The sequence below is a fragment of the Schistocerca gregaria genome, chromosome 10 (genome assembly GCF_023897955.1).
Source record: "Schistocerca gregaria isolate iqSchGreg1 chromosome 10, iqSchGreg1.2, whole genome shotgun sequence".
NCBI classification, from domain to species: Eukaryota; Metazoa; Arthropoda; class Insecta; order Orthoptera; family Acrididae; genus Schistocerca; species Schistocerca gregaria.
Window position 1 is genome coordinate 126176334 of NC_064929.1, and position 22711 is coordinate 126199044.

At 42.8% G+C, this 22711-nt stretch overlaps 1 protein-coding gene across 1 annotated transcript in view; it reads right to left on the reverse strand.

The window, feature by feature from the left end:
• The window catches only part of LOC126293208 (histone-lysine N-methyltransferase 2D-like), a 301425-nt gene that overhangs the window by 273452 nt on the left and 5262 nt on the right, over positions 1 to 22711 (reverse strand). Inside the window, exons 2-3 of the mRNA XM_049986332.1 lie at positions 13807 to 14535; positions 10394 to 10437 (exon numbers count right to left, since the gene is read on the reverse strand). Coding sequence (XP_049842289.1) covers positions 10394 to 10437; positions 13807 to 14535 — 773 coding nt within the window. The remainder of the gene's footprint in view (positions 1 to 10393; positions 10438 to 13806; positions 14536 to 22711) is intronic.

Here is a 22711-nt window from a genome sequence, read left to right on the forward strand (position 1 = left end):
AGAAACGGAAGTGGCTCTGTGAAGTGCAAAAGGTGGTGGCAAGGGTGAATTGTCGCGCAATCTGTAGCAAGTACGGGACGTTAGTCACACAGTCTGTAGGCAGCAGTGATTGAAGCAACATCCTTGTGGAGCAGGAGAAGCTTTGCGTGCAATAAATGCCTCGGATGAGGACTGCAAACGGCCAAGTCATAGCTGTGAGTTGTTGGGCCACTATACGTAAAACTGAACGACGCCAAGAAGAGAAATTGAGCCCACACAGCAAGATACTTGCAGGCCGTACTGTGGCAAGTGTAGCCGTCGTAATTGTTCGCCACACCCAATCCTAAAGCCGCCAGATAAGATTCCTTTTTGGTATTTTACTTCCTTACAGCGTGAACCATTAATTTAAAGTGAGTTTTATTAGTAAATAACAATTCCTGAACTTTAAAGAAACTAGCTCACTCTGTTATTTCATCTTAATCGTACACCTATATAGGGTTACTTTCTGGTGTTTGATGAATCCGAGTATTCTGTTTTACAGACCTATGGAGTGCCAAGTTAATATAAAGAGGCACCATTTAAATTGTTTTTATGTAAAATGTTGTCTTAGTTGTTTCACTGAAAGGCTTAACGAGAATTTTAGTTAGAGTAATAAAACGACCATGCTTTAGTACATTAGAGAGAAATAAAGTGAAACTATTATTGTTTTATAAGTTTTCTTAACTATTGGCAAGTGTTATAATCAAAAGTTTGCTTACATAAACATCAACCAGAGTGAAGCCAAGTTATTAGAATCTGTTACATGACTATACAGAGTTCAAAAAGTAGTAGCTTTTGAAAGTAAGTTACAATAAGAATGAGGTTTTCTGAAGTGAAATCTTCAGTATAAAAAGTGTGTGCTTTAGTATCTAAGAATATGAGTATTTAAGTTGGTCGGTTTTGGAATGTGCTTTTCTAAAGGTTCCCCCCCCCCCCCCGTGTCCAAAATTTATTTAGTTTCCATCAAGTAATCTACTGTTTTTTTTTTCTCCTTTAAACACGTAATGTATAAGGCTGTAGTCCAATGTTTACGTGGAGTAATATTTATTTGAAGAAGCAACTTAAACAGTAGCAAGAAAGTAGGCATATTAATTAAATGAAACAACAACTTTACAGTCAGCAGTCACTGTTTATTAATCTCCACGACACTTTTCAAAGGTTTAAATCTCCATCATCAGGTGTAATCTGTTTACAGAATATGACAGTGTACATGTGATGTGTTAAGACAGTGAAAGGAACATGTGACCACAGGAGACAATGTCACAAGGACCTCAAAAAAAAAAAAAAAAAAAAAAAAAAAAAAAAAAAAAAAATCGTAACACAACACACACAAATGTCATACTAATAAATGTAAATCCACATGATGATAGAGGGTTAAACCTTTGAAACGCGTCCTGGAGATAAATAAACAGTGAGTTGTAACAGAAAACTGGTTGTTTCATTTAACGTCAATAACAGTCACGGTAAAGCCTAACCTAAAATGTTCGCATTTAAAATCCATACTTCTGATATCCAAGTACTTCACTGTTTCATTGCCTGGATAGGCTGGCGACCGTTAGTACATGTGTTAAACCACTAAATGAACTTGGAACTGAGTTGTCCTAGCTCCAATATAATCTTATTCATACTGCGTTTCTTTCTAACCGCTGGGTAAGATCTTCGGAAAAAACTGAATAGTCTGATTTACGTATCTATTAGACACAGCACACGGTCAAATACCGTAAAAAGGGAAACTCTATTAAAAACTGGTTTGTTTTGCAAATCAGCCTTATGCAAACACAATTAGGTTATTTTTATATTTCCCTAGACATATTTCGACACCAATGTGTCATCTTCTGTGGCTTAAATTCTTTATTTCTGTGAAGGATAATATAAATTTTGTAATAATGTAACAACTGTAGGCCAAAGAAATACAATATTTGTAATTTGTTCCGTTTTGCTTTGGATACTAACCTTAAAGTTACATAGCTAATTAAACCGTATTATTGTACAGCGATTTTAGTGCTCGTTTTCATCTTTTTTTTCGGCATGTCATTTGCAAACTAGCCATGAAGAAAACTACTGCATATTTGTGGAGAGCTGTTTCGAGGGTAGACGTTATCTACGTTTCTGTACTTGCATTTTCCGTCCTGTTTCGTGTGCCTGGCTGGTGTCTCTATCAGCTACTACTGAGTGCATTGCTTAGTTTTTAACAAATTTCCGCTCACTAGTTCACCTCAAATGCATTTACACAAAATGTGGCGAAATGAGACCTGAGCAGACACTTCTGACAATACACTCAGTGAGATGTGTCGTGCTATTGTCGTTGCTCACCTATTCATCGTTGGTCTTGTGTTTATTATTGCGCTGACTTTGAATGTGTCTGTCTGTTGTGTGTGTGTGTGTGTGTGTGTGTGTGTGTGTGAGAGAGAGAGAGAGAGAGAGAGAGAGAGAGAGAGAGAGAAAGAGAGAAAGATGGGTGGGGAGAGAACCAAGGAAACAGAAGTTTTTTTTGTTATGTTTTTTCGTGTAGGGAGTCACCTATGTATAGTTCCTTGAGTGATCCAAACAGTTTTGTTGCACAGTGTTGTAGTTTAATTCAGGACTATCTTTCCCTGTATTATTGCTTTCTCCTCTATTGTGAGCTTTTGACAGAGACTGTTGCTTTCTCTGAGGACCTTAAGATCAGTATCCATGTTTTTTGGGTGGTGGTTTTCTTGTATTAGATGGTCTGCAAAAGTGGAGTGTATACTATCACTTCTTAGGGCCCTAAGGTGTTTGGAGTACCTCGTTTTGAAATTTCTGCATGTTTAGACTACGTAGACCGACTGGCATGAACTGCAGGTTAGCTGATATATTCCAGCTTTGGAGAATTTGTTTGCAGAGGTGTTCTTAAATCTTAGGTTCTTCTGTGCTGTGTTATTTTGTGCGGAATGATTTTTGTAGCCCTTGTTTCTTCAGTATGTTTCCCACCCTGTGTAAGTTTTTGTTACTGTATGTTAGTGTGTGCCATACTGTACCCTTTGTAGGGTGTTCCTGGTATCCTGTATTTGTCTGGAGCTCGTGCTCTTGGATATCTGTTGTAGCTGGTGATTTGTTGTTGTTTTTTAATTTTGTTGTTCAGTTTTTGTATATAATAAGTTTTTAAATCACAGCACGGAACAACAAAAAGAGAAGCTTCAAACCTTAGTAATATGGGTAACTCTATTGATTAGCTTTTCCTATTAACATGAGCCAGCCGCAGTGGCCGAGCGGTTCTAGGTGCTACAGTCTGGAACCACGCGACCGCTGCGGTAGCAGGTTCGAATCCTCCCTCGGGCATGGATGTGTGTGATGTTCGTAGCTTAGTTAGGTTTAAATAGTTCTAAGTTCTAGGGGACTAATGACCTCAGACGTTAAGTCCCATAGTAGTCAGAGCCTTTACTTGTCAACTAAACTGAATTTTAGTAAGAAGGTTATGCGCGACATGACAGAGACAGGGTTTCTGTTATGTTGTAAAGGCATACAAAATTACAATAGCATTGGTAGGGTTATACGTTTTGTTATTGGTGGACGAGGAAAGCGTTTCAGACCCATCGTCGCTCAGGGTAGACACGAAAAGACCTTAGGGGGTGGTACAAAGGGCGTCAGTGAAACCGCCCCTCCCCTTGGGGCGGTGGTTTAGTGGTCGAAAGTGACAGTTTGCAGTGTGATGAGCAAATGAACGATCTTATTGACAACTTTCTACACCGCTGACAGCCCCTGGGAGATTCAACCTAATTCTAAAGACAACGTGGGTCTGCGACCCTACTGGAAGTGATCTGACCCATTCTAAGTATAGTGCGACCGCAAGTTTTGCTCTGGCACACAGGGCAGAACCCTTGGAAGCGATCAAAATCATTCGACAAAATTTGAACGTCATCCGAAGCAGCAAAGGGACTTTATGCTTTTTCAGCCATTCTGCTTCGCACCCTTCTGTGGTGTGATCGAAGGCATGAGGTGGGGGTGCAACACTGACATGTTTGAATAAAATGACCTCCCAGTTCGGCAACAACCTCACTGCCACCTCTGTTGAGCACTTTCAAAGGTTTAGGCAAACATTCAGCTGAGTGCTGCTCCGCCATTGCTCTATTGCCCGAGGGCAGTGAATGTGGTGTCACCGCCAGACACCACACTTGCTAGGTGGTAGCCTTTAAATCGGCCGCGGTCCGGTAGTATACGTCGGACCCGCGTGTCGCCACTATCAGTGATTTCAGACCGAGCGCCGCCACACGGCAGGTCTAGAGAGACTTCCTAGCACTCGCCCCAGTCGTACAGCCGGCTTTTCTAGCGATGGTTCACTGACAAAATACGCTCTCATTTGCCGAGACGATAGTTAGCACAGCCTTCAGATACGTCATTTGCTACGACCTAGCAAGGCGCCAGTATCCGTACTTTTGATATTGTGAATCATGTACCATATAGAGCGACGTTCGTCATTAATGGATTAAAGTTAAGTATTCCAATTCTAATTCCCTTGCCATGTTCCAGACCTCACGCCAGCCTGCGTGAGCTAGAAGGCGTGCATTTCGGCCTCCTTTAGAAAAACACGGTTGGCTCTCCTGCCAACCACAACAGTGAACCCCATCCAAGGAGTGTCGAATTTGCGAATAGACTGAATGCTACGGGAAAATCTTATAATTAAATTTCCCTCGAGACATTTGAGTCTCATCTTTATCTACGATAATGATGGAAGCAGAAGGAATGAATTAAAGTTTGTGCTACAGCTGAGACTTGAACAAAGGTCTTCTTACCAACTGGGGAGAAATGCTAGCCATTATACCACCAGAGCACTATAGTTCACCTTGCTTCACGGACTAGCAAACTCCGATGCCCTCCTCAACAGAAACTTCACATGTTCAGCTTATTTCTTCTTCTTAGAACATCACTACTGCCGAGGCTCTCCAGCACTTGAATAGTTCCCCAGTGTTGGACATAATAATTATAAGATCTATAGATCACCTGCACATGAGGTACGGGAGTTGGTAGTGATAAGTTCCTATGGGACCAAACTTCTGCGGTCATCAATCCCTAGACTTAGACACAACTTACCCTATCTTAAACTAACTTACGCTAAGGACAACACACACACACACCCAAGTCTGAAGGAGGACTCGAACCTCCGAAGGGGGAGCCGCGCGAACCGTGGCAAGGCGCCTGAGACCGCGGGGCTACCACGTGCGGCATACAGGATTTCTCCATTGTGCTGTGGTGGTGTAATCGCTAGCATTTCTACCAAGCAAGGAGACGTGGACTGAAGCTCTGGCTGTGACACAAGTTTTAATTTATTTCTTTAGCTTCCCTCATTATCGTAGCCAGAGAAAAAGATGCACGGATTACTTTCAGGTCCGTTACTGAAAACGTTTTATGGAATAACATTAAAATAACTGAAACATTGTAAAAACTACATTGGAAAATTTTGTACATGGCCGCACGTTCAGAGACCGTGAATAGTTACGATTGAAAGAAAAACAGCCCTCGCTTACTATTTTTAACAAATTAACCTGGTTTAAACACTGCTAGGAATGTCTTCCTCAGAATTTAAATCAAAGAATGGTCTATATTCTGTAACATCGTCACAGAATTATGACTAAAAACGTATGATAGGGTATAAGTACAAAATCATCGTAAAAGACTAATCATCGTAAAAGACTGGCAGTACTTATATCTCATTTATAAAATAATAAATATGCCAAAAGGGCATTAGTGACAAAGATATTTAAGATAAAGAAAACTGGGATGGCGAGCCACTAAGCGCTCCTCGTTACTTGCGTGGTGCAGGTTGCAAAACGTGCTCTTCATCTTAAATATCTGTGACCATGTAATAGAATATAGACCATTCTCAGATTTAAATCCTGAGGAACACACTCCCAGCAGTGTTGAAACCAGGTTAATTTGTTAAAAGTAGTGACTGAGGGCTGTTTTTCTTTCAATTATACATGGGAAAATTTCATGAAGTTGGGTTGTAACACTCCCTACACTCACTTATTGACTACTTCCTCGAGAATCTGAGATGACGATTCCACTAGGACGTCAAGCTACAAGAGAATATGAAACGATATTAGTGTAATAAAACTGTTCGATATTAATGAGGGGCAGTAAAGTTGAAGTTTCTGACAGGTAATCAAAAAAGAGACTGCTTGAAAATTAAATATGACGTCTTCCTCATGATGTTGATAACAGAACTGCTCGTAGCGGTTTCAGCATATGCCTAAAAATAAAGCAATACTTATATAAAAATGCAGGGTGTTTCCGTAAAAGCGTGCGAAAAGTCAGCAGGATAATAGAGGATGCTCCACTAGACAATTTGAGGGTCGCAGAAGCCAGTTTAAGCAGATAATAGGAATAAAATCACAGTACTGTGTTCTTTTTTATTTACATTAGTTACAGTTAACTGCAAATACCGTCATTGACGCAACGAATGCACCATTTGTACTGTAGCTTACAAAATGTGCTGAAACTGACGGCCATCAAACTCAATGCAAGGATGAAGACTCTGATGTGTTTCGAACAGCCGGCCTGGGTGGCCGAGCGGTTCTAGGCGCTACAGTCTGCAACCGGGCGACCGCTACGTTCGCAGGGTCGAATCCTGCCTCGGGCATGGATGTGTGTGAAGTGCTTAGGTTAGTTAGGTTAAGGTAGTTCTAAGTTCTAGGGGACTCATGACTTCAGAAGTTAAGTCCCATAGTGCGCAGAGCCATTTGAACCATTTGGTGTTTCGAATAACATCACAAGCAGCTACAATTCTGGTAACTAATTCGATCTCCGTATCCACTGGGGTGTCATACACAAGTGACTTTAGATATTGGTTCAAATGGCTCTAAGCACTACGGGACTTAGCATCTGAGACCAGGCCGGCCACGGCGGTCTCGCGGTTCTAGGCGCGCAGTCTGGAACCGCGAGACTGCTGCGGTCGCAGGTTCGAATCGTGCCTCGGGCAAGGATGTGTGTGATGTCCTTAGGTTAGTGAGGTTTAAGTAGTTCCAAGTTCTAGGGGACTGATGACCTCAGCAGTTAAGTCCCATAGTGCTCAGAGCCAGCCATCTGTCATCAGTCCCCTAGAACTTAGAACTACTTAAACTTAACTAACCTAAGGACATCACACACATCCATGCCCAAGGCAGGATTCGAACCTGCGACCGTAGTAGCAGCGCGGTTCCGGACTGAAACGCGTAGACCCGCTCGGTCACAGAGGCCGGCGCTTTAGATATCCCCATAGGAAATAATCAAGGGGATTCACATCGAGTGACCTCAGCCGGCTAGGGAACAGGAGCTCCTCTTCCAAGCCAGCGACCAGGAAATGCAGCACTGAGCTGGCTGCAGACATCCACAATGAACTGAGGCAGTGCATCATCATGTTGTATCGACATCCTCTCACGGACAGCCAGGGGTACGTTCGCCAACAACTCAGGTAGAACTCCTTGCACGAACCGCAAGTGTAGGTCGCAATTCAGAAGGCCAGGTAGAAGATATGGCCCAATGAGATTGTAGCCTACAATGCAGGCCCATATATTTACAACAAAACGTACTTGATGGTGTGCCTCCGCTACAGCGTGAGGGTTTTACTCATCCTACACATGGCTATTCCTGCTGTTCGCAATACCATCATGATCAAATGAGACCTCATCAGTAAACTTCCTAGTAATCAGGCTAATCTTTCTTGTTTCCTCGCAGGAAATAACGTAGTTGCCGTGTTCATACTTCCGCATATTCAGCGCATACACAACTTTCCCACTAGAGCGCGGCCCACTAAGCACAACAGCGCAGGCACAGCGCTCGTCCGTCTCCACACTACTGGATGGCGCTGCCTTAGAGACGGACCAAATTCTGCTTCCACGTATTAATATGTAACGCAGCCAATGAGATTGCTGCTAACGTAGAACCTGTTCTCCTCGCGGATCACACTCATGCAGTGATACCTGAACGCGCGAGGTATTATAACGAGTGTACAGACCTCCGATTAGTCAGTCTGCATGAGTCTGCACCAGTCTTTACCAGTCTGCATTAGTCTGTACTAGTCTGTACGAGTTCTACATTTGTCTGTACCAGTCTATAATCAAGTTTCAGTCTGTGTCTAATAAGATTACCATTTCCCTCTACATAGACATGAAGATAAATGTATAGACACTTTTGTCAAGTATCAGAGATATATGTGAGAATAAGATTAACGTACCAATACCAAAAGAACTTCATACTGTAATTGTAAATAGCATCCAGAACCAAGTTAAGTAAAGTTTATGCTTCTTATTATTTTAATATTTGTGTGAAAATTAATCAAGTTCTGTTTAAAGTTGGTCACCGTCAGTCTGCTACTCTAAGCGTGCAAGTGGCATTTCTATCGTCTGACCTAACGGAAGAAGATAAACATGCCACGATAAGACAGCAAGACATATTGCTGACACTTGCCTTCTTTGTTAGAGCGTCAAGTCAAATAATTTGATGGTGTGTGTACTGAAGGCCTTACAGTACGCACATCACAGTAGTACATATAAATAACAAGCACAGTACATGTAAACTTGTACGCATGTTGGTTGTGAATAAGCTGGTAGATTAGTTTACTTCCGTATCTCCTTCAGCTGGCTTCTCTGCGCCCAGGCTCCCTACCTCAAACTGTTCAGCAGTGCACCCTCTACATCCTGTTACATTTTGCACGCTCCTACGGAAACGCCCTATATATGAAAGTACCTGGCGACAACTACTGGGTGTTGAAGAGGCACAATAAGAATTAGCATCTTGAGAGCAAATAAAAAAAAGAGAAGGTTCAAAAATTAAATTATAACATGCTACCCTAAGCCCTGCCAACTGACAAGAGTATCTACGATGCTTACTCAAATGAAAACCTTAAATTTGAAATAACACATTGAAATTTCGCGCCGTTATCCTGTACGTTGGTAAGAGTGCTGAAAACAGCGTGCAGATTGGCCTGTAGGTGGCAGCATAGTGCAGATGCACACATACCGTCGCAGAATCAGTATAAAGATGGCCGCCCCACTTGCGACTTGCACAAGGGCAGATCAGCGTTCTGTTATTCGGTTTTTGCGTAGTGAAGGTGTGAAACCTATTCAAATTCATCGACGAATGAAGGTTTAATACCGTGATACCTGTTTATCACAGTATCAAGTCTACGAATGGAGCAGGAAGTTCGCAAATGGTGTGACTTCAGTGGAAGATGCTCCTCGTCCAGGTCAGGCACAACGAGTTGTGACTCCACAGAACATCGCAGCAGTTGAAGTCATAGTGAAGGAAAACCGAAGAGTGACACTGAATGACATTGCAGCATGTTTACAGATTAGTGATGGGTCAGCACACCACACTGTGCACGATGTGCTCCAGTTTCACAAAGTGTCTGCACGGTTGGTGCCACGCCAGCTGACTCGTGAAATGAGACAACGACGTTTTCATGCTTGTGAAGAGCCTCTTCGGCGCTTTGAACGAGAAGGTGATGGCTTCCTTGCAGGGATAGCTACTGGGGACGAAACCTGGGTTCACTTCCACCAACCTGAAACGAAGAGAGCGAGCAAGGAATGGCGCCATTCCTCATCACCAAAACGAGAGAAGTTCCGAACAGAACCATCAGCAGGCAAGGTTATGCTGACTCTCTTTTGGGACGGAAAAGGCGTCATTTTGGAGCATTACATGCCTAGAGGGACGACTGCCACCAGTGCATCATACACAGATCTCCTAAAAAATCATCTGCGGCCTGCAATCAAATCAAAGCGACGTGGATTGCTGTCAGCAGGTGTCCTTTTGCAACATGACAGTGCAAGGCCCCACACTGCCCGTACAACAGTTGCAACAATCACAGACTCGCATTTTGAGTGTCTTCCTCATCAATCATACTCTCCAGACCTTGCCCCAAGTGATTTCCGTATGTTTGGACCACCCAGAGACGCAATAGGAGGAAATACATTCCTGTCTGATGAAGACGTACGCTACACAGTGCAGGAGAGGTTGCGCGGACTACCAAAAAGAATTTTTTTCTAAATGAATTTATGCACTCTGTAAGCGCTGCAGGACTTGCATTGAGCGTGGGGGAGATTATGTTGAAAAGTGACACGGCTTCATACCACTTCTACACAATAAATAATATTTAAAGAAATGTATAAGGTTTTCATTTGACGCGCCCTCGTATTTTTGTGAAATCATTTGACAAACATTTTTAAAATGCATGCTTCTGTAATTTACAATTTCACTCTGTGCTGTGCGCCCACTGAGTCTGATGGTAGTGGACACAGTACTGAACCTCATGGAACTCCATTGGTGAATTCTGCCCAACTAAAAATCTCCCTACATGGAACGCCATTGGTGATTTCTGGCCAACCAAAAATCTCTACATGTCTTCGACTGTCAGAGAAAAACGTGTGTGAGCTGTACTTACTGTTCCCTGTGTGGTCTCGTCCACGCCGCTGTCATGATCACCCTCTGGAAGAGAAGGAAGCAGAATTGCCGATTAGTATGGGAAATGGCGCCAGGAAAATGACACACATATCGTACGGTTTAAGTGAAATTTCCGAATATCTTCTTAACTACAGTTTCACTTAGAGTAGTCTACACATGTACAAGAAGCCTTTTCTTGACGTTTAACAAATCTCTTTCGTACGAAGTATTTTGTACAGACTTACTGTGGACGTCGCAGGAGGGGCGCTGAAGCTTGTGGCGACACTGTCAGAAACAAAAGATCGCAACAAAATAACGGAAACAGGACGAGGGGAATACAGAGAGAGAGCAGAACGGTGGTGGCAGGAGCTTGAAGCGAATGGCGGAGGATGCTATAGCAATCTTTGTTTACGCCTCGGACGTCAAGCGTTCGCTGAAGGTGTAGGGTTGCAGGCACAACACACAGGGTTTGTGGAGGAGCTGAAAACAAAAATAAATAAATGAATAAAACAAATAAAAGGAGAGATAGTAAAGTAGCACACCAAAAATATAGCAATGGTATCAAAAATTAAAAAGAGAAGTAGGAGATAGTAAGAAATAATGTACAAGCAGCATAGAAGGACAAAAACGTGAAAAGCACAGAGGAATAACAGAGGTAGGGACAATGATCTCCTCTCGCTGGCCACTTGTAACTGAGGCGAATGCACCTGGAATGATCCCACAGTGACTGTAGAAGCGTGTTGTAGTGTTGCAAAGCTCGCACCTCTTGGAAGACAATATTCACTGTTGTTGTTCTTGGCTTCAGGCTGAAGCCTGGTCTGAAGGAGTTCTCCATGTTGCTCTCTTCATCACTGAATAACCACTACAAGCCGGCCGCTGTGGCCGAGCGGTTGTAGGCACCTCAGTCCCAAACCGTGCTGCTGCTATGGTCGCAGCTTAGAAACCTGCCTCGGGCATGGATGTGTGTGATGCCCTTAGGTTGGTTAGGTTTAAGTAGTTCTAAGTTCTAGGGGACTGATGACCTCAGAAGTTAAGTCCCATAGTGCTCAGAGCCATTTGAACCATTTGAACCACTACAACCTACACCCCCTGAACCTGGTTATTTTATTCACCTCTCGACGTTCCTCTACAATGCTTACCCAACCCCCCCCCCCCCTCATCTCCAATACTTTCCTCCAGTACTAAACTGATGATCCCCTCATGTCTCGTGAAGTATCAACTGAACCCTTCTTATAATCAAGTTGTGCCACAAATTTCTCTTCCTCGCAGTTCTGTTCAGTCCTTCCTCATCAGTTATGTCATCCATCCATCTAATCCTCAGCATTCCTCTGTAGCAACACCCTATGTAATGTAATGTAATGTAAACATCTCAGTGTGAAAGTATATTTATCTCTGTGTCACGCAGATAAATTTGCAGCGAAAATAGTTAAATTTCGATACATAACCCCAATGGCTTACGCAGAAAATAATCGTGGTAGTGTTATGTTTATCTTTGTGCGATGCAGATAAATTTGCAGCAAAATGATTAAATTTCGATACATAATCTAAATGGCACACCCAAAAAATAATTTTCACCACACTTCTACATCTACATACATACTCCGCAAACCACCATACGGTGCGTGGCGGAGGGTACCTCGTACCACAACTAGCATCTTCTCTCTCTGTTCCACACCCAAACAGAACGAGGGAAAAATGACTGCCTATATGCCTCTGTACGAACCCTAATCTCTCTTATCTTATCTTTGTGGTCTTTCCGTGAAATGTAAGTTGGCGGCAGTAAAATTGTACTGCAGTCGGCCTCAAATGCTGGTTCCCTAAATTTCCTCAGTAGCGATTCACGAAAAGAAAGCCTCCTTTCCTCTACAGACTCCCACCCGAGTTCCTAAAGCATTTCCGTAACACTTGCGTGATGATCAAACTTACCAGTAACAAATCTAGCAGCCCGCCTCTAAATTGCTTCTATGAATTCCCTCAATCCGACCTGATAGGGATCGCAAACGCTCGAGGAGTACCCAAGAATAGGTGGTATTAGTGTTTTATAAGCGCTCTCCTTTACAGATGAACCCCATCTTCCCAAAATTCTACCAATGAACCGAAGACGACTATCCGCCTTCCCCACAACCGCCATTACGTGCTTGTCCCGCTTCATATGCTCTCCAACATTACGCCCAAATATTTAATCGACCTGTCTGTCTCAAGCGCTACACTACTAATGGAATATTCAAACATTACAGGATTCTTTTTCCTGTTCATCTGCATTAATTTACATTTATCTATATTTAGAGTTAGCTGCCATTCTTTACACTAATCACAAATCCTGTCCAAGTCATCTTGTATCCTCCTACAGTCACTCAACGACGACACCTTCCCGTACACCACAGCATCATCAGCTAACAGCCGCACATTGCTATCCACGCTATCCAAAAGATCATTTATGTAGATAGAAAACTACAGCGGACCTGCCGCACTTGGCTGGGGCACTCCAGATGATACCCTCACCTCCGATGAGCAAAAAAATGGTTCAAATGGCTCTGAGCACTATGTGACTTAACTTCTGAGGTCATCAGTCGCCTAGAACTTAGAACTAATTAAACCTAACTAACCTAAGGACGGCACACACAACCATGCCCGAGGCAGGATTCGAACCTGCGACCATAGTGGTCGATCGGCTCCAGACTGCAGCACCTAGAACCGCATGGCCACCCCGGACGGCTCTGATGAACACTCACCATTGAGGTGGGTTCAATTACTTCAGATAATGCACATGTGACTATACTACTCTCAAACGCGTTGTCTTAATAAATATTAGTAAAGAGTGATATTTTGTAAATCTATAAAACTGTGGCTGACAGTTCCGTACAGCAAGGATAAATATATGATTCTTGAGTTTCTCCCAGTGTATTTCATAGTCAAAATATCCACGGGTGTACTGCCGGTCTACAGTGTCCAACGGGCACTGGTCACTGTAGAGTGGCAGTACACCCGTGGATATTTTGATTGGGATAAATATAAGTTTAGCTGTATATTCCACTGGACCACTGCCACATTCGGCGTATCCCTGTGGGGTCGTCATTTGTGTGTTCGCCTCAGTTACAGGTGCAGCCTCGGGGAAGACCCTGCCCTAGACCCGCATTATTCGCCAGAGTGACGACACACGCAGAGCGCAGGCGGCCAGCAGGAGCACACAGAGAGCAGGCGGCGTGGCTTTATTTGGGCATTCCGACTGTTCGGCTGGGGGACTCGACTGACCTGTCAACAGACAAAGCAAACGTGAGAGAGAAGCAGCGCTGGGCGGCCTGTGGCGGGTAGCGGCAGCGGGACGCTGGTGGTGGTGGTGGTGGTGGTGCAGGTGCTGGGAGGGTCGGCTCAAGCAACTGGCGGAGGCGGGTGGCGGGGGGTGCGGGCGCGCACCTTTCCTCGCGCTGGCGCTCGCGGGGTCCTTGGCACGTCGGCGCAGGGGCCTCCGCCTGGTGTCGCCAGCCGCGGGCTTTGTCGCCGCAGAGGTGGCGGAGGTCACCTGCAGCTTGGTAGGCTTCACCACGCCGTTCACCAGCCCCGGCTTCTTCGACCCCGCGTCCTCCTCCTCCGGCGACGACAGCTTCCCGTTGGCCAGTGCCTGCGCGTCCTCGATCTCGACCTGCACCTGCCGGACCGTGTCCTCCTCGGGTCCCTTGTCCGGCTCTGCCGGTGGAGGTGACTCGGCCCTGTCGTCCGTTGTGGGGCTGGCTTTGTCGGCCGGTGCGGGGCTGACTTTGTCAGCCGGTGTGGGGCTGGCTTTGTCAGCCGGTGCGGGGCTGGCTTTGTCAGCCGGTGCGGGGCTGGCTTTGTCAGCCGGTGTGGGGCTGGCTTTGTCAGCCGGTGCGGGGCTGGCTCTGTCAGCCGGTGCGGGGCTGGCGGCATCACCTGGTTCGGGACTGGCTGCATCGGCTGGTGTGGGGCTGGCTTTGTCAGCTGGTGCAGGGCTGACTTTGTCGGCTGGCACGGGGCTGACTTTGCCGGCCAGTGCCGGACTGGCCTCGCCGGTCGGCGAGGGCGACTTGGCCCCCGGGGATACTTTGGCCACTTCCTGCGGTGTTGGGGCCCGCTCGGCAGCTGCACTGGGGCCCGGCGTCTCAGCTCGTTTGTCAGGTACCGGCGACTCTGCAATGGCAATGAGCTGTGTGTGAATGAATACAGTTCTCACTTTGAAGTAACAATAATAGCATTTAAAGGTAATAGGGTGCAATGCAGAATAATTCTTCAGTTGACAGGAATTTTGGTACTGTGTTAGTTGAAGTATTGTAGATAACATTTGGGATATATCCCTTTGATCTCCAAATATGGAATGAAGTGGCGGTGTTTTGGCTGGAGGAAGAAGAATATCATGAAATGCAGAATATAACAGGAATACAGGATTCAGGCCACAATGAAGGACCAAATCCTCAATCACATCTCCCCCCCCCCATTTCAACAAGTGATGAGATGATGCCCAAACCTATGGTTTTCTCCCATATATAAAATAGAGACTGGGAAAGAGGCACCCTAATCTTTCAAGAGGCCTAATGCTCTTCCTGACAGGTCATAGGCCTTATGACAAATACTGCATCAAATTGGGTGAAAACAACGCTCCAGATGTGATTGTTGTGAAAAACACTCATCAGGACACACTATCTTGAGTTCTGCTGTATGCCAATTCTACTGGAAGTATTCGGCAGCAACTGAATTGACACAGGAGACTCGATGTCGAGGAGATACTGTGTTATGAAACAAAGTGGCAGATCCTGGATGGTATCACTAATACTACTTCAAGAAGGACTTGGGTGCTGTGTCCCGTAATCAATCTATTCCTGTCCACTGTCCTACAAGTGAATGTGATGGAAGTAAACCAGCGAAGATAGTTGGCAGATGAATGGTCAACATCAATCATGACAATAATACCAAATTGGAAGTGCAGTATCATGTCCTGAAACACAAGGAGATAGTTCTGTGGTGATGGGGGCTTGCATGTGGACCCACACCTCACCATCAGTAACATTGCTTCCTCGGGACATAAGAGTTATCCTTTGCAACGAGGGAGTCAGTGGGGGAGTCAGTGGGCAATGGAAGAGGTATGTCTCGCCACAATGCCTTTCTCAGTGCTAAAGGAATCGGGGGCGCGCGCCTACAGACTGGGGAGCGATGGGGTGCCATGTGGAATGTGGCAGGAAAAAGAAGTATCATTACTATTTATAATCGTTTTCACTTAGTTATGCCAGTGCCAGATAGGAACAAAAAGTATTTGGAGTAGAAGCAGTAAATATAGTTAGATTTGAGAGTAGGTGTAGTCTTGATTAATGGTACAATTAGTTATGTTGGTGGGAAGTAGAGTAGTATCATCCCGACTGTAACTGTGCATTTTGTGGTATTAGTTGTCTATCTACAGGAAAAAAAATTGTACATGAGCCAATGTTTAAATTATAGGCAATTGACTAGAATGTAATAAATAAATAAATGCTGAAATAGATTCAGTCTTCTGACAGTTAAGCAAATGAGAGGACATGGACCAACTAGTGTGTACCCAGGAGAGAAGGGTGAGAAGTCTCATGGAGGATGTGAATGGCCCGACACTTGGATAATAATGGAAACAGGTCTAGTAAAGTGACAGCTACTCTTCAGTTCCCAAGTAAACTAAACTCCGCCATGAAGGCCCAGCGGTACCGATCGGCCGCCGTGCCATCCTCAGCCCGCTGGCGTCATTGGATGCGGATCTGGAGGGGCATGTGGTCAGCACACTGTTCTCCTGGCCGTTGTCCATTTACGAGACCGGAGTTGCTACTTCTCAATCAAGTAGCTCCTCAGTTTGCCTCACACGTCATGCGTGCACCCACTCATTCTCAAAACGAGGTGTTATTTCAAGAACCGAAGTCAAGTCTGAGAAGGAGACTGGGTCATCAGTGTCTCACCTGCTATACAGGTGGTATATTGCCAAATACACAGTATTTCACAGACTTGCTTTGGGGTCCATGAGGCTCCTGAAGTACTGCAAAAGGTAAATTACAGGTAGAATATCTTTACCACTGGCATTACATAAGAATATTCAGAGACTATCACACTGCTTGTCATGTACTAAGTCACAGGGAAGAAGAACTACATGACATGCTGAGCACAGAATATGTATTTAGAGTGAAACAAAATTGCGAATAGTAGCAGAAACGAATTTGTCACACTGATTTTAAAACTGGTAACCATGAAGTAGACAAAATTAAGATTCTCTTTTGCCTTCGAAGAAAAATAACTCATGACAGATGAAGCAAGGACGATATAAAAAACACAATACCAGATGCAAAGTGGGTATTTCATGCTAGACAACTAGTGACAAGCGCAGGACTCAACTGGAGAAAGAGATTTCTGAGAATGTACGTCTGGAGTACAGAATTGTATGGGATTGAAAAAACACGGGACACTGCGAAAATCGGAACAGAAGAAAATCGAAGTGCCTGAGATGCGATGCTGTTGAAGGATGATCAAAATTAGGTGTACTTATTAAGATAAGGAATGTGCAAGTTCTCTGCAGAATAGGCAAATGAAACCAAAAAAGAGGGAGAGGATAACAGAACGTGTGTCAAGACAGTAGGGAATATCTTCCATAGCGCTGGAAAGAGCTGTAACGTGTAAAAACTGTAAGGGAAGATAGACACTGGAATAGAGCCAACAAATAATTGAGGACGTGGTTGCAAGTGCTGCTCTGAGGTGAAGAGGTTTGCACAGGATAGGAATTCTTGCCGTGCCACATCAGACCACTCAGAAAACTGATGACAAAAAAAGACTTGTCATCTCCTCCACATTTTTCGTAACAATGATGGCTTTCTTTCTTTATTTTCTCCTCTACCCTACTATCTTCCCCTTCTCTCTCCATCATTTTATTATTACAAATTCTCTTTTATTATTATTATTATCATTATTTTTATTAGTCGCAAAGCTCCCCTAGTGGAAGACGCTAAGTAAAGATGGCGCATTTTCCATTTTTCTTATTGTTCTGGTTCTATGTATTTGACCACCAGTTTTTCATTGTTTTCGACAATTTAGCTCTTCTTTCTTCGCTCCATTTTGTTCTGGTTCTTCGGGCTTTTGTCTCGGGTTTAACCTCGTATTTTTATACTTTTATTCTAAAATTTTTCCTTATGTCTATTTCTTCTTTGGTGATTTCGGCTAATTCCAAGTCTCTTTTATCATTTTGGATCCACTGTCCTTTCATTAGCGAGGGAATCTACGTATTTTACTATTCCTTCTGTTAGTCTGCGTTCAAGAACAAGTCGAAATAGAATTTGAGGCGTCTTTTGCTCATGTCTGTTTCTGTCTAAGAATATTCTTCAATTTTGGACGTTTTCTGTAGTCTCTATCCATTCTCGGTCCATCTTCGTCCCAAAATTTTCCTAATTATCTTTCTTTCTGCTTTCTTTAGACTTTCTATATCAATTTTCCTATTTAGTGCCAAGGTTTCGCTGGCATATAACATTGATGGTTCACTTACTGTTTTGTAATGTCTAATTTTGGCATTTAAAGATTTTTTTATTATAGACGTTTTGCACTAATCCTAAACCTTTATGAGCTTTCTGTATTCTTTCATGTTGTGCATATTGTTTCAGATACAATATATCCCAGATATTTAAAGTGTGATACTGTGTTAATTTCTCCATATTTGGTTTGTAATTGAAAATTTCTAAATTTCTTGTTGTAAACACTGTCTTTTCAAATGATAACTGCCGGCACACTTTCTCTGCACATTTTTTTTAGAGTTTCTATCTGTTTTATAGCCATCTCACAAGAATCTGCCTTTATTGTGAGATCGTCTGCAAAGGCTAAGTAGGGAATTTGTAGGTTTTTCCCTTTTTTTTGGTTCCTAATGAAATTGTATTCCAGCAATTTTCTTCTTCAAGTTTCTTTCCCCATTCTTCCATGACTTTACCTAGAACTACATTGGACAACAAAGGCGATAACCCATCACATTGTCTAACCCCAGTTTTTATCTCGAATAGTTTTGAAAATTTTCCCATAAAATTCACTTTGGATGTTGTAGTTGTTAATTTACTAATATTATCAGGTTTTTATTGGTCTTATTGTAAGGATAGTTTTAAAGGATAAATTAGTAACACTTAATTCATAACTAATTAGAAGAAGAAACGAGTGTAGAGACTGCACGCTGCGACAGCAGTAGTTTGTTGGCCTGTACTAGTATTGGTATCAACAATGTGTAGTAGGTACTTCAAGAATTAATGGTAAGAATGGGTATGCTACTTGTACAATTAGTTTCAGGAAGTAATATAAGACCAGTGACCCATTTAGGTGCTAGGCTATATTTAAAATAAATAAAATGATTTTTTTGTTAATATTGTTGTTGAGGTTTTCAGATGGAAGACTGCTCATGGCATCTGGAGCATCATTCATCCCTTCGGAACCCGTTATTCAAATCTTGCTATCGTTTGCTGGAATGTTGAGGTTTGTGTCTGCGAATAATGGACACATGCTGAAGTCAAGTCATGTCGTTGCAGAATCACTGACTCTACGAAAACTTTTCACGACGGAAGAAATCAAATAGTATGCTAGACGTTCTAAATACTGAGCTGGTACGCGGTTAACGAAGGATGGATACATCAATGGTAAATCTTGCTTTTCTCTGGCGTTTACCCAATCTAGTACGGAGTCTGCTTTCATAACTCAGCTTTGTGGATGGATGCCCTTCCTCGGGCTACAATTTTCCTGGTAAGCTAAGAGAGGAACGTGCGAGCACTGCCCGACTGCGAACCTTGTAAACTCTGTTCTGTATGTCAACTTATTTTAGCTTTCTGTGTACCACATTCTCTAATGCGGGATTTGGAAATGAACCTTGCAAAATTACTAACCTTTTTGTGGTACATGGGACACGTATGTCCCATTGAAGTAGTACCCACGTTTGGGCGTTGGGACGTGAACATCTCATACCTGTCTGGAGCTAGCGTGTAGCGAGAAGCTTTCGGAACTTGGATAAAAATGCTACGGCCTATGGGATGGATATCTAAAAGGCTGTGAGGGATCAAATGGGTCGTCTTGTGTTTATAGTGTCTCCGTTTCACGAAAATCAGATCAAATCACCATCTTCTCGATTCCAAGAACGTGTGAAATAACTAATTGTGTTTTCCTGGCATTGTTTTGAAACATTACTGCACACTTCAGTACTTCTGCTGGTATGTACGTAATGTCTATGTAGTGTCTATGTACACTCTCCAGAAAACTTCGTGGAATATAGAAAACAATGGTATGTGGTACGTCAAAGACATCTTCAAATGTTGAAAATTTGTGTGCAATATTTCATATTTTGGATTGTCACGAGAGTGATGTGTTTTGGAAGTGATTTGTTACAGTTTTCTCCATATTTCTTAACCTGAGAAAGTCATTCTAAAATTAAAAATTTGACTCTTCAAAAGCTAGGTTCAATGAAAACATGGATCCATTTGATTTCATGGGACACATATCTCTCGGCACCGATTTCCTAAATCGGTCAACTTAATTATTTTTTTTTGTATGGGAAGTGTATTATTTGTTGTGTAAGGTGCACATGCAGTGCTCTGGGGGAGATCCCTTATGGCGAACACAATTTTTTAAACACTTGCACAGTAGACACTTTTCACAGTTTCGGCATGACCAGTATGAACAATCTCATGCTGCCATCATCAGATCTAAGGGGAAACCATAATAAGAGGGGGGTGGAGGGACGCTATAATTCATATCACTGGTTGTACAAAATATTCGAAGTCTCATGTAGGTTATAAAACTCGTTATAAAATTGTCATGTCACATGAAATGAAGTAAAAGCATAAAAGGCACTCCCCATATATAGGTATCTTGATAGAAATTAAGTTGATAAAATGTACACAGCTGATAAAATGCACACTCAAAAAGCAGAAACAAAACAGTTTTTGACTTTTTTTTAAACACACGTAAAATAATCTTTAACCATGAAAAGTTTAATATAATAGTGGAACTATCATAACATATAGATAGAATTATTCAGACAGTGAAGGGAGACGAAAATTTGATAGTCATGGGTGACTGGAATTCGGTAGTAGGAAAATGGAGAGAAGGAAACGTAGTAGATGATAAGGATTGAGGCTAAGAAATGAAAGAGGAAGCCGCCTGGCCGCCTGGTAGAATTTTGCACAGGACACAACTTAATCATAGTTAACACTTGGTTCAAGAATCATAAAAGAAGGTTGTATACATGGAAGAAGCCTGGAGATACTGACAGATTTCAGATAGATTATATAATGGTAAGATAGAGATTTAGGAAACAGGTTTTAAATTGTAAGACATTTCCAGGGGCAGATGTGGACTCTGACCACAATCTATTGGTTATAAACTGTAGATTAAAACTGAAGAAACTACAAAGAGGTGGGAATTTAAGGAGATGGGACCTGGATAAACTGAATAAACCAGAGATTTTACAGAGGTTCAGGGAGAGCGTAAGGGAACAAATGGCAGGAATGGGGGAAAGAAATACAGTAGAAGAAGAATGGGTAGCTCTGAGGGATGAAGTAGTGAAGGCAGCAGAGGATCAAGTAGGTAAAAAGACGAGGGCTAGTAGAAATCCTTGGGTAACAGAAGAAATATTGAATTTAATTGATGAAAGGACAAAATATAAAAATGCAGTAAATGAAGCAGGCAAAAAGGAATACAAACGTCTCAAAAATGAGATCGAAAGGAAGTGCAAAATGGTTAAGCAGGGATGGCTAGAGGATAAATGTAAGGATGTAGAGGCTTAACTCACTAGGGGTAAGATAGATATTGCCTACAGAAAAATTAAAGAGACCGTTGGGGAAAAGGGAACCACTTGCATGAATATCAAGAGCTCAGATGGAATCCCAGTTCTAAGCAAAGAAGGGAAATGTGGAAGGAGTACATAGAGGGTCTATACAAGGGCGATGTACTTGAGGACAATATTATGGGAATGGAAGAGGATGTAGATGAAGATGAAATGGGAGATATGATACTGCGTGAAGAGTTTGAGAGAACACTGAAAGACCTGAGTCGAAACAACGCCCCGGGAGTAGACAACATTCCATTAGAATCACTGACGGCCTTGGGAGAGCCAGTCCTGACAATACTCTACCATCTGGTGAGCAAAATGTATGAGACAGGCGAAATACCCTCAGACTTCAAGATGAATATAATAATTCCAATCCCAAAGAAAGCACACACGGCTGCAAAATACTAACGCGTATTCTTTACAGACGAATGGAAAAACTAGTAGAAGCCGACCTCGGGGAAGATCAGTTTGGATTCCGTAGAAATATTGGAACGCCTGAGGCAATACTGACCCTAGGACTTATCTTAGAAAATAGATTAAGGAAAGGCAAACCTACATTTCTAGCATTTGTAGACTTGGAGAAAGCTTTTGACAATGTTGACTGCAATACTCTCTTTCAAATTCAGAAGGTGGCAGGGGTAAAATACAGGGAGCGAAAGGCTAAATTCAATTTGTATAGAAACTAAATGGCAGTTATAAGAGTTGAGGGGCATGAAAGGGAAGCAGTGGTTGGGATGGGAGTGAGGCAGGGTTGTAGCCTCTCCCCGATGTTATTAAATCTGCATATTAAACAAGTAGTGAAGGAAACAAAAGAAAAGTTCGGAGTAGGTATTAAAATCCATGGAGAAGAAATAAAAACTTTGAGGTTCGCCGATGACATTGTAATTCTGTCAGAGACAGCAAAGGACTTGGAAGAGCAGTTGAACGGAATGGATAATGTCTTGAAAGGAGGATATAAGATGAACATCAACTAAAGCAAAACGAGGATAATGGAATGTAGTCGAATTAAGTTGGGTGATGCTGAGGGAATTAGATTAGGAAATGAGACCCTTAAAGTAGTAAAGGAGTTTTGCTATTTGGGAGCAAAATAACTGATGATGGTCGAAGTAGAGAGGATATAAAATGTAGACTGGCAATGGGAAGGAAAGCGTTTCTGAAGAAGAGAAATTTGTTAACATCGAGTATAGATTTAAGTGTCAGGAAGTCGTTTCTGAACGTATTTGTATGGAGTGTAGCCATGTATGGAAGTGAAACATGGACGATAAATAGTTATAAAAGGTTAGCACAGGAAAGGAATTCGTGGCGTTCCGCATCAAACCAGTTAGTAGACTGATGACAAAAAAAAATAGTTTGGACAAGAAGAGAATAGAAGCTTTCGAAATGTGGTGCTACAGAAGAATGCTGAAGATTAGATGGGTAGATCACATAACTAATGAGGAGGTATTGAACAGACTTGGGAAGAAGAGGAGTTTATGGCACAACTTGACAAGAAGAAGGGAACGGTTGGTAGGACATGTT